Here is a 12,806-nt window from a genome sequence, read left to right as displayed (position 1 = left end):
GCTCCGCGGCTCCAGCAATCCCTCTGGGGGGGTTTCTGCGGGGTCACGGCGAGTGCGTGGCCGCCAGCCGGCCGGAGTGCCGCGTACATTTTTTTTTTTTTCCTTCCCTTGAATTTTCCTTTTACATAACGAGGTGGGAGGGGGCCTGGTAGCAGCAGAGCGGGGTCGGCAGTGCCCCATGTGCAGCCTGGGCAGGCAGGGAAGGACCTGATCGGGCACACGCTAAAATAAGTTACCGAGCAAAAATAAGTTGAGAAGTCATTTCACTGTTTGCAGCGTGCCCAGGGTTTTAATGTGTGCCTAGGCTGGCACCCCTCCCTTCCCAGCTCTGAAACGGTTTATGAGCTTGCCATGTCCTCTTCACCTGTTCTTCTTACCGTCCTGGTTTTTTTCCTCTCCCCTAAATTTTGGTTGCTGCACCTCCGTGTCCAGGCCAAGGCCAGCTGTGCCAAATGTTGATTTGGAGAAAACTCAGGCAGCTGAGCTGTGAATGCTTGAGAATTGGAACTAGAAACTGCTGACACACTGACTTACTGAAATGGATTTTGTTCTTCGTTTTATTCTTTCACTCCTCATCTGCAATGGTCTTATGACCACTCTTATTGTTTTGTTTCATTAACAAGTGGTGTCAGAAGTCTTGAGTCATACAAGGTCAGCTGTAACACTGCTCTTGAGAGGGCTTCCTCTTCATGCTATTCTGAAATACTTCATTTTAGAGGATCCCACCGTTCTAGTTCTCTCTGGGGTGAAGTATTTATGGTTAACTTTCTCAACAACATATTTGAAAGTTATAGTGGAAGTTGTGGTGGTTACAGATACTTCCATGTAGTAAAATCCTTTTTGATCCCCCTCGGCAAACTCAGTTGTGGAATTTCTGTAAAGATTCCTACAAGGATTCTTGTGTTCCTGACTTGCACAGAACTTGAGCTGTTACATCTGCCAGACATCTGAGGCTCCAGGATGTGAGGGTAACAATGATTTTTTAGTTACAGCAGTTAATTTCAACAACATCAGCAACAACAAAAACATTCTTCTTCCAAGCTGGAGTTTTGCCCGCTCCAGTTGTTGAGGGACTCCCTCTCTGTGCTGACTCGGTGCCACCGTGGCTGCAGATGGAGCCTTAGGTGGGTCAGTGGCTGTGGGGGATGTGAGGCTCCCCAGCCTGGGGAAGGAGGGCGGATGAGTCAGAGGAGCAGCGGCTGCAGGAGGGATCCCTGTGCAGCTGGAGCGTCTTTGTGGAGCAGGGCACGGTGTGCTCTCCCCGTCCCCACTGGGGCTCCAGGGCTTCTCTTGGGGCTTTAGCCAGGGTCCTCGAAAGCAGCAGGCCTCTGGCCAGAGGTGTTTAAAAAGGAAAAAGCAAAAGAGGAAGTTGGGGTTGGTTCAGTGTGGACTGTCCTGGGCTTCCAGCTCTGCTTGAATTGCGCTCCCAGGACCATGGGACCTGGAAGTGAACTTCAGAAGGGAAGAGTAAAGCTCAATCTACAGCACAATCTCATGGTTTTATGAGTTGAAACCCCTAGCAAGTGCTTTATTTCTTGGGTCTCAGGCTCATACCAGCTCTCCTGGGTATGAGAAATACAAATTTTTTATTGGGGAAGAGACCCACTGCTGGTGGCAGCAGAAGGGCCCTTGCAGGGCTGCATTTCTTAGTTCTGCCACCTTTTCAGTGCTCAGGAGCGTGTGTAGGGAGGTGCTGGTCACTATCCTGAAACGCAGTGAGGAGATGTGGCCACATTTTCTTCCTTCCATCTTCCAGCTGGACTTGCACGTGTCCTTTTGGAAGTACTGCAGGTTTTTTTTCCCCACTCCTTTACTGAGATGGCATTTGGGAAGAGGGTGGGAAGGAGGACTGCTGCTGTTGCAGGCCCAGGAGCTGATGGAGATGGTAGGAGTTGTCCCTTGTTCACAGTGTGTATCCTGAACCTCTACAGATCTTGTCACAAAGGCAGTGGATCCCGCTGTCTTGAAGCATCCTGGGAATTAATTTTTTCCTCTCTGTGACCTGGAAATAGTAGCTGATGAAATAGCTTTCCAGCTTGCCAGTGATCTTCAGTACAGTATATTTTCCTGGCGTAGTATCTGTATTTTCTTTTGCTTTGTTATGTTATCTGTATGTCACTCAGTTATGCGGGAGGCAGTCGTGGCTGGTCCTTCCTACTTTAACCCTTCTTGCTGTGCATTCCAGCAAATGAATTTATGCAGCTTTACCTCAGAGACTAGATATTTTCCTATTTTAAAATGTCTGCCTGAGGAAACCGGATATGTTTGGGGCTGACTGCAGCTTTCTGCAATGACAAGTCTAACATTACACATTCTAATTCTTGCCTTTTGCTGTTTTTGGCTTCCCTCTAGGCTACGGAGAGCTGAATGGTAACGCAGGAGAACGAGAAGTGTCACTGAAGGGCCTGTGCTCTGATGAAGCCACCGCCCCAGGATCCAGGGTACCCAATGGCAGCCAGCAGCTTGTAGACCCTAATGTCACCCCAAAGCAGACTGTGAAGGCCGGTGCTTTGGGGAAAGCTGGAATCAAAACCAAGAACTTCATTCAGAAAAATAGCATGGACAAAAAGAATGAGAAGTCCTACGAAAACAAACACAGAGAAAACCAGTCCTCAGACAAGCCAGAGGGAGTGTCTATTCCAAACGGCGTGGTGACCAATAATTCCAGCTACATCACAAATGGCTACGTAGGCAAAGGGGCTGACAACGATGGCAGTGGCTCTGAGAGTGGATATACTACACCTAAAAAAAGGAAAGGCAGGCGCAACAGTGCCAAGGGTTGTGAGAACTTGAATCTAGTACAGGACAAAATAATGCAGCAGGAGGTCAGCGCACCAACCTTGAAACAGGAACTTGAGAGTTTCAAGCCTGATTATAGTGAACAAAAGGGGAACCGAATTGAAAATACTAAGCCTGTTTGGAAATATGAGGCTGGGGCTGGTGGAGCAGGCAGGGGAAAGCCTGGGCTCGGGGATGTACCACGGAAAAACTCTGATGCCAAACCTGGGATTAGCAGCAAGAAGTTTGATGACCGGCCCAAAGGGAAGCACGCATCGTCGGCTACGTCTAAAGAGGACTCATGGACCTTATTTAAACCACCCCCAGTTTTTCCAGTGGACAATAGCAGTGCTAAAATTGTTCCCAAAATTAGTTATGCAAGTAAAGTTAAAGAAAACCTCAACAAAGCAGCTCAAACCCCATCCACGTCATCCTCATCATCTTCATCATCTGCTGGGGAAACTCAAGCCCAGACATCAAGTCGACTGTCCCAAGTCCCCATGTCTGCTATGAAATCTGTCACCTCTGCCAGCTTCTCCAACGGGCCAATCCTTGCTGGGACTGATGGAAGTGTGTATTCCCCAGGGGCCCAGCCACTGCTCTCCACTGCTGCTAGTACTGTACCATCGACCTCCTCCTCCTCCTCTGAGCCTGTACCCCAGGACATGAGTACAACTTCGACAGCCCTCGAACAAAAGAAATCTGGCCTTTTTATCTACCCTTCAAATATGCAAACTGTGCTCCTGGGGACAACACAAGTCGATTTCCCTTCACAGACGAATCAGCAGAACCTGGGGGATATCTTCCAGAATCAGTGGGGCTTGTCTTTCATAAACGAGCCCAGTGCTGGACCTGAAACCGTTGTGGGGAAATCTGCGGATAATCAGTTAATGGAAGTGACATTTCAAGGGGAATATCCTGCCACTTTGGTTTCACAGTGTCCTGAAATCATTCCCTCAGGAACTGAACAACCTGTGTTTCCTAAGGCTTATGAGCTGGATAAACGGACTAGCCCTCAAATTCTTAGTGCTGTTCTTAAGCCTGGGACTGCTGTTGAGGGTGGTGTCTTAGCTTTGGAGTCGCATCACACGGGTGACCTACAAAAGGCAGACACCGGTAGCCAAGGTGCTTTAGTGTTTCTTTCAAAAGACTATGAAGTAGAGAATCCTCTGGCCTCTCCTACGAACAATTTGCTAGCCTCCGCCAAAGAACAGAGGTACCAGAGAGGCCTAGAAAGGAAAGATAGCTGGGGTTCTTTTGACCTGAGGGCTGCTATTCTATATCACACTAAAGGTAATGGCTTCACTTGCTGCCTAAGGGCGTTCTCTTCTTTTTTTTTTTCTTTTATTTTCAGACGTGCAATGGTCTAACATGGTATGTTCCTTCCAGCAATTCTAATTGTTTTAAAAACGACCCTTTTCTTTGCTTGCATATCCTCTCATGGCAATAACGGTCTGGGGAAGTTACTCAAAGGGTTGTTTAATTAATGTTAAGAGGTATTTGTTTCCCTGTTCCCGCGGACAAGCATGAGTGATGTTGAGAGAGATGATACTTAGCAGGTCCTCTAAGCCGCTGAGCATTGGAAGGAGTTAAATGTGTGGTTTCAGCTGCTCTGTTCCAGCTGTACCAGGTGATATTCTTCCCTGTGAAGGCTTCATAGTCTGTACTCACACCTCTGCCACCAAAGTGTTGCAGCTTCTCCCCTGGGCAGATCAGACCATGAAATCATGGCTTTGAAGGAAGAAGAAATTATTCCTACGACTGTAGGTGTGATTTATTTTTTTAAGTGTGCCCCACACACACTTTTTCCCTGCCCCTGAGTATTGTGGCAACAGCAAGACCAATCTTTTCTTATCAGCTCCTCTGTGAGCTGCAGATTGAATTCTCTCCTTGTCTTTGTAGGCCACATCTTTCAGATGATTTTATTGCTTTCATGGAGTCCTTTGTAGTCTAGCTCCCTTTTTTCCTGGGTTGTTTTTTTTTTTTGAGATTGAAATGACTCAAACACGATACAGACCCTTTAAAATGGGAACGAAGAGAGGGAAGCCTGTGGCATGGCTTGCTTTCTGCCTTAGCCTCAGCCCCAGAAGCTCTGAGCACTTGAGGCAGTTTTTGGCTTTTGGTGCCGGCTCAGTGTTAGCAGGAGCCTGGTTGGGTGTTCCCTTTTGTCACAGTGTTAATTACTCGCTCTTGACCAACACTGTGGCAGTTCCTTTTTCTGACCCCCCTTCCCTCTCCCTGCACCCCTCTACCCTGAAAGGAGCAAGGCGATCATGCTTTTTTTGTTCAGTATTCCACATGCACATAGGGATAATGTCTTGCTCCCCTCTGCAGAGGGTGGCTGCTTAGCTTTGGCAAATTTGCTCTTTTCACCCTCTGCAAAGTTCTTGAATTACCACTTCACAGACTCTGTATGGCATAAACTCGAATGCCTTCCTGTAACAGTAACAAGCCCAGTCATTTAAAAATAATAACTCCAAATATTTTTTCCAGGTCATCTCCCTTTCAAGATGTTAACATTTCAAGCTCTAGTATTCTTGAGAACAGTGTTCATCAATTGATTTTATCTGGGTCCTCTCCCTTCTGCTCAGTTTATTCCAGCATTAAAGCAGGCTTCCTAGTCTCGTTTTATTGTGCCTGCTTGCAGTTTAAATCCCAGCTTCCCATCAGAAAGCACAACATGGAAGAGAATCCTCAGTGATCTTTTCTTAATTTTTTAAATATTCCCTAGACTTCTGTTTGCCTCTCTGTTACCAGCCTGAACTTGTGGAGCAGCAATTTTGCTGCCAGCGAGGCTCATCAGCTCTCCCATTCTCACTTGCTGTGAAAGGCAGACCTCAGTGAAACAATAGGAACAACAGGAAAATAAAGAACACTCCCATCCCCTGTCCTCTCAAGGAGGTGTTAACTTCAAAGCCTGGCTGCGTTGAGCTCTTCTAAACACAGGAGTTAATTACATTTGTTGGCAAGAATGGCCACTTAAAGCACCCGTTAAAATACTGTTCTCTGCTCTTCTTCTGCATGTGAATGGTCTTGCTTTGAGCATCCAGAGCAAACCTCCTCATGATGGCCTGGGGATACCCGATCCTGCCCCAGCACTCAGCTCTGCTAATTTCTTTTTCACGTTATGTATGTGCCATCTTCAGGGTGTTACTTAGGGGTAAAAGATGATGGCTGTTTCTAATCAGCATTGTCATTAATGCAGTGATGGGGTGCTCCAAACACCTTGGGCTTGTCTTTCTCCTATTTAGTGGTCAAAAGCTTTACAAAGCAAGAGATCAGGCCAGGTCCTAGTACTTTCGTAATGGTGGTGGGTGTTGCATTTCATCCTTGGGGCGAGATGGGTTAAGGGATATTTGGAGGGAAGGTGCCTCCTGTCCTCTCTTAATGGCCGTGGTCCTGCAGCAGAGCCCACCGTGTGCTGTGAAATGCCTCAAAAGCAGAACCGTGGGGTGTGTTTGCAGGACAGCAGTGCGGGGGTTAATTCCCACACTGTGCTCTCCGTTTATCTTGGGCTCTTTTCCTGAGGTCCAGCTCCAAGCCAGCCAGTTCCTCTGCAGTAGGAAAAGAGCGATTTCACTCGGTTCCTTTTCACGATTTGCCTTTTCCTCCTTGCTGGGGAGAGCCTGTGGGTTTGCCTGGGTCGGTGTTAGGGCATTCCGGGCACTCAGACTGTTTGGTTTTGATTTTGAGAATCTCGTGAACTTCTCCCTCTCAGATTGATCTGTTTGCTGTTGAGCAAAGTCTCGGTAGTTTGATCTTTGCATCTGCCCTGCCCTTGGGGTTATGAACACAAAGAGAAACGATCACAGGACAAGGACAGGGGTGAGTGTGGAGCACTCTGGTGTCCTGGTGTGTTCCCTACCCTGAGCTCCATGTGCAGTGTTTTAGTGCAAGGATGAAGCTCTGGGGGTTGCAGAGAAGAACGAGCTGTGAGTGGTTGCAGTGCTTTGAATGTCACAAATGTGCACGCTCTTTCTTGCACTATTTGTGCCTGCTATTGTGACCAGGTTGTGTGGATCCTCATCCTGGACTGTAAATTTCTCTGGGAAAGCCTCCAGCTTACTCAGTAGCTTTGTTCCAGCAAACCAGGCTTTCCCGTGCGTGGTTTGCCCAGCAACTGCACAGGACATTAAAAACTGTAATTGCTTCACAGCTTCCCTGTGGAAAGATGGATGGAGGAGGTGGCACCCAGGGAGAGCTGGCTCTGGTACAGTGCTCCTGTAACTCACCACAGTGTCCCTGAGTGCTGGCAGGGCTGGGTGGCTGCAGAGCACAGCGAGCTCCTGGTGCAGGATTCCTGTGTTCCTTTCCCTGTACCCTGACTGCTTTTTCTCCAGAAGTCAGAGCACTGGGAACATTCAGGCAAGGATGATGATGCCCTCTCTTGTTCTTCTGGGAAGCTTTTCCTGTTGGTTTCGTTGTACCCCTGCTTCATGCCTTGCTTCTTTCTTTGTTTTCCCCCTCTGTTTAAAGGGCAGAAAGACTCCCTTGATCATCTGATCTGCCTGAGTGTAAAACACGATCCTTCAATGTGGCTGCCTCCACTGACAGCCCATGCTGCCTGCAGTTTGTGGTGGTGCCTTGAAACGCTCACAAGTGACAGATCTGATTTACCACGGGAGATCTGATGTAGCTCAGCACTGGTGGGCCTGCTCTGGATGTGCTTGGAGACAGGGATGGGCTTCACATGGGAGACTGGAAAGCCCAGGAAGGAGCAGTGCTCTCATTTCAAGTCATTGTCCCCTGTCTAGGTTAGAAGTTGAACTTCTGCCTTGGTGTGGCATTGCCAAAATCCTTATCTTTTTGAGGTAAAACTGATTCTTACAGATATTTTGGTCCTTCAGATAAGGAGGCTGAGTGTATGTCAGCTTTGCTTGCATCGAAACCAGCATCTTCTTACTGCTTTAGTCCTTCTTTTTAAAGACAGCTGGATGAAGCACTTAATATCAGAATAATTGTCAACACTTTGGAGAATTTTGTCATGTTCAGGCAATTGCAGTCTTCCAGGCCAGGCTGTCACTGACACTGAGCTCTAGATGGCAAGCTTTATGGTGGGAAGCTCAATCATTTGCTTGTCCTGAGCTAAAAAGCAAATAATTGAGGCCTCCAGCTCAGCTGCACAGCAGCGGAGACCACATGGGTGGAAGAGAGGGAACTGCAGGGTTTCCCTTGTTCTTGCCCCTGAATTTCTGCCTGTGCTGCTGCTTTGTCCCTTCTCAGCACCTCAGTTGCAGCAGCATCTCTGTTTGCATGAAGAAGCAGGAGAGCAGCATGGAAAATAGAGCAAGGCAGCATGGGCCAGCCAGGAGTGGCGTTCGCCGGAATGGTGAACTGGGTCAGAAGAAATAGCAGAGCTGTGAATTCAGCAATTTTCATCCTTTACATCAGGAGAAGGGGGGAAAAAAAGCCTTGGTTTCCCATCCCCCCGAGGTGGGAAGGGGTTAGAGCTCGCTCTGTTGGTTATGGCCTTGTGGGGCTTGAGCTGTGGGGCAAAAGCTGATTGGATTCTCCTTCCAGTCCCTGCTCTTTCCAGTTGTCAGGATGAGTACAGTGTATGCTGTACAGCCATGTGTCTCCACAGCATGGAATACTTATTCTTTGCTTTGTTTCCAGGGCAATCCCTATACTTCATCATTGTCCTGCAGATACAAACAGCAAACATCAGACAAAAATGGTTCCTTCTTGTTATTTCTTTACTGTTGTATTTTAGGGACAATTTTGGGATTTATAAGGGCAGTGAAGTAGTAGCATGGCATTGTGCAGACACTTCTATTAGCAGGGGCTGCCTCTCTAGCAAGGAAAATGTGTGTAAAAGTGCCTGTCTTAGCAAGTTATTTCAGAAACACTTTTTTCCCCTCCAAGGTTATGTACCAATCCTGCTGTAAAGTTTATTGACCTATGAGGAATCCCAGCACAATTCACCAGAGTGTGCCTTAGTCTTTTCCTGACATCAAAGCTTTCCTCCAGTGACCCTTTGTTTCAGTGATAGTCCCCAGAAAAAGTGGTTTAGGTGGATGTGGCTGGGACTGTCTGCCCCAGGCAGTTCCTCAGCAAACCACCAGCTTGAGGGCTGTGGAGAAGCCAGCTAATTGTAAAAAAAATATCCTGGTACAGGAGAGGTTGGAAGGGGCACAGGAGGTGACCTAGTTCTGCCCCTGCCTTGGAGCAGGGCTGGCTTTGATGCTGGGTTGTGCAAGGGTTTGTTGGTGGCATTTTCTCCAGCTGGGTTGGAGTCCACTTGAGGAGAAAGTTTGCTGGTTTTGGGAATGGTGGCTCCTGTTGGGCAGGTCTTTGGAAAGCAGCAGTTTTGGGACAGTATCTGAGAGACTGGACAGGGGCTGGTGGTGAGGATACCCCTGTTCTCATGCAGGCTGAGCAGCTGTAGGAGTCCTTTGCTTAAACTCACTCTGGAAGCTTTATCCAGGGAAAAGAGGCTCAAGAAAAGAGCTCTAAGCTCAGAGAAGGAGGACTGAAAGCAGGCTTGGGGCTTCTTGCACGCCCAGTTCTTGGGGGCTGTCTTTCCTTCTGCTTGGCTGGAGCCAGGCATTGGCAGCAGTGGCTCTGCTGAGCTGCCTGGTCACCCTGTGACAGTGGCCATGCATTTGTCACAGTGCCTTTTGTCAGTCACAGGTGATCACAGCCTTGAGCTGGCAGGAAAACATAGCTGTATTACCAAGTAAAGCAGAATAAATCATACAATTCCATTTTAAGATTGAAAAACCCTTTTCCCCCTAGTTTTGTGTTGCAGTTAGCCTGGAACTTAGTTTTCCCTTGTGAAGTTGTTTCACTTGGTCAGTGTGCTTTAACCTGTGCTGTCCCCTGTCCCTGTGCTGCCAGGTGGAGGGGAGGACCTTGCTCTGCTGGTGGCAGGTGATATTTAGTAAGAGCTGTTATTGCATTGTTTGCTGATGGTCTTTGGTTTTGTAGCTTGGTCCTGCTGAGCATTTGCCAGCCAGTGTGTCCAGGTGTCTGTGGTGTCCAGGACACTTTACACCACCTTCCCTTTCTGAAGGAGAAGGGAAACTGAAGTCTGAAAAGGCTGTAGGTTTGTTAGATTTTTTTAAAACAGAGTTTTGTCAACTTAGTCGTTTTTTGGTATGTTCTTAAGAGTATCTTTGTTTGTATGTCTGTATATCTGTTTGTCTTATTGTCAGATACTCTTAATACATGGAGTTCACATTCTTGTGGTGTCCAGAGCAGTTAAAGCCAAATGAGGTGCACAAGACAATGGTCTGTGCATGGGGATGTGGCGGTGGGTGGTGCTTCAGCTCTGCCTCGTATTTCATGCTCAAGCATTGCTCTAATGTGCAGGAACCAGCAACTGGAGAGTAGTTTTCTGTCCCCTGCCTTTGGGGAAAGCTGTTAAAATGGGAGATGTTCTTTAGCTGTTAGGAAATGATGCATCAAACTGCGCTGAATGGAAAACTCACTCCACAGGAGGTAATTTTAGTAGCTGGTTCATTTTACTTCAGGGGAATCTGCATCTGGCAGATGAGGGAGGCAGTCCCTCGCCAGCCTGCTCCTGTCCCTGGGGTGTTAGAGGCTGGCTACTGTTCCCAAAGCACTTAGGGCTCCCCAATAGAAGTGCAAAGTGTTGCTGTTACTATCCTGACGCAAAAATAACAGACCTTGTAAAATTTTGTCAGGGCCTTCCTTACAAAAGGCTTAATTGTGCAAGGAGGGCTGGCAATATTTATTTGCATGCAATTTCCTGCCCCAGGGAGCTGGAGATTGTAGGGGACAAAGGACAGATGAAGGGTTGGAGAAGGGAGGCGATTGATGGAGGTGACACTTGGCACACATCGTGCTGAGGCCGTGGGTTTTGTAGGGCTTTTTCTTCTTCCTTTTCTATGCTGCTTAGCTTACTCACTGCCTTGTTTTGTGCTTTACTGCACATGCCATGTGGCCTGATAATCTCTCACCATTCCCTTTCCCTAGCCCCTACCAAGGTCCTGTCACCCTTTCTGGCAAAAGAGAAAAGAGACTCGAAAGTGGTTCTTGGAAGATTGTGTTCCGACTAATACCCATTTTCTATAATTTTGTCTATTGAACTTGGGCACAGTCAGCATCTTAAAAAATATTCTAGCTGATGAAATTCCAGCGTGATAGCAGCTCAAAGTAGTTATTTTGAATGGTTCTCTAAAGATGCTTCTTTGTTAGGGGGATATTTTAAAAAAAGAGCCTTCTGTTTCTCGGTGTTAATGAAAAGAACATTTAACTTTGCTGTTATTTCTTAGGTAAACAAAAGCATGTGCATGTTCAGGGAGAACTGGGAAGGGTTTGTCTTTAGCCTACAAACGTGTTGTAGAGGTAAACTGTGGGAAGACCTGCAAGGCAGGTGTGGGGAGCATCACACCTTGCTCCTGGACAGTGTGTTGGCAGCAGCTCTGCAGAGGTGCTCTCACAGCAGCCCTTGCCCGGTGCCTCAGCACACGCATGCTGTGAACCATGTGCAGCTCGCTGTGTCCAGCACTTCTCATTTCACACTCACTAAACATCAACTTGGAAAAATCATCTCTCCAGGCTCCTTGTTGAGGCTGTAATGTGCAAAGCAGCGTTGGAGTCAGAGTAGTAAAGCCTGAAGTTAGATTGTGATATGTAGGACTGGTGAATGGTGATGACATTTCTGATGCTCAGCTTGGCTCTCTGACCCTTAAGACCGTGTTGCAGCTATTCCTTTGCCTTTTATTGCTGGATTATTCATGTCAAATTTGTGTTGTCCTGTGGGCTGGGGCTGTGCTGCCTGGTGGGAGGGGGTTGGCTCTATTTGAAAGCCCCAGCACAACTGCCACACGTGGAAAATTAAAGTGTGTTTGGAGTGGTCTCTAATGGCAGCATCAATCTGCATAATAACAGTGGTCTCCTTTTGCCTCCACAGAAATGGAAGCGGTTTGGAATTTGCAGAAGCAAGGTGAGGATGTTGGAAGGGATAAATGTACCAAATGGCTCTGTCTGTTGGGAGGGGGGATGAACGAGAGTGGATTGTCTCTGTGTCTGGAGATGCCTGGGTTCAGTTCTTCAGCTCCTGTGGTTTGTAGTCTGGATTTATCTCTGTTTCAGATCACTGAAAGTCAGGACAAAAAGCTTTGCTATAATGGTGAGCTGCTTGGAGTGAAGCAGAGTCTCTAGAAGAGCAATAAACCCAGTGTCAAATTAGATTTAATGACTCTTCCTTATGTGTATACAAAATTGCTTTCTATTTCTGGTGTTGGGTGTCGCATCCAATAATAAGTTTTAAATTCTGATGTATCCCCACAAGTTACCTGAGAGGAGATTCTGTGTGGGGAGAGCTGTATGTGGAGACCTGTGTGCTGCTGTGGGGAGCAGCTCTGCTCTGGGGGAGCCAGCCTGGCTTTGTGGTGCCTTGGCAGGAGGGGGGCATCCAAAGGGAAAGTCTGTTAACAGCCAATGCTTTGTGTTTATTTTCAGCCACAGGGCCTGAAAGTAGCTTGTCCAAAACTTAGAATTCTGCTTTCTTTCCAGATCCCAAAAGGATAATCACTTATGATGAAGCCATGGATCGCCCGGATCAATGAAGGTAGCAAGACAAGACTGCCTGTTCTAACCTTTCTGCAGCATTTGTGCTGTTCGTGGGGGACAAAAAGGCTTTTATGCTCCTTCTAAATCTTCAGTGCAGCAGAGGAACCATAACTAGAATCACAGGATAATATATACAAATATATATATAGTTATTTAAAAATGGCAACTGAAAGTAATTAGACTTCTTAAGGAATCTGAAAATTTATTTCAACGAGACTACACACGTGATTATTTAATCTCCGGTACTGAATAGATATTTTTTTTTTCCATTTTTGTTTTGTTTTGTTTTTGTTTAAAGAGTGAATGCAAGCGATTAAGGAATACAGACTCAATTACAAGCCCGGTTTCAAAGTTCCTGCTGTCGTCTGCATGGGCAACAGCAACCCACTGGAGAGGCATTTCCACTTGACAAGGTTTCTGTTTCTTGTTCTGTGACTGTAGTGACACACTAATCACAGGGAAATCAGGATGAATCACCATCCTTC

At 47.1% G+C, this 12,806-nt stretch overlaps 1 protein-coding gene across 1 annotated transcript in view; it reads left to right on the top strand.

Moving 5' to 3' along the window:
- NUFIP2 (nuclear FMR1 interacting protein 2) overlaps window positions 1-12,806 on the top strand; it is a 70,400-nt gene that overhangs the window by 48,232 nt on the left and 9,362 nt on the right. The window contains exons 2-4 of the mRNA XM_014308845.2: window positions 2,353-4,071; window positions 11,660-11,692; window positions 12,265-12,806. The exon at window positions 12,265-12,806 is cut by the window's right edge and continues 9,362 nt beyond it. Coding sequence (XP_014164320.1) covers window positions 2,353-4,071; window positions 11,660-11,692; window positions 12,265-12,317 — 1,805 coding nt within the window. The 3' untranslated portion in view covers window positions 12,318-12,806. The remainder of the gene's footprint in view (window positions 1-2,352; window positions 4,072-11,659; window positions 11,693-12,264) is intronic.

Source organism: Geospiza fortis, unplaced genomic scaffold, assembly GCF_000277835.1.
Source record: "Geospiza fortis unplaced genomic scaffold, GeoFor_1.0 scaffold425, whole genome shotgun sequence".
Classification (NCBI taxonomy): Eukaryota; Metazoa; Chordata; class Aves; order Passeriformes; family Thraupidae; genus Geospiza; species Geospiza fortis.
Note: the sequence above shows the minus strand (reverse complement) of the source record. Positions and strands in the feature narration are given on the sequence as shown.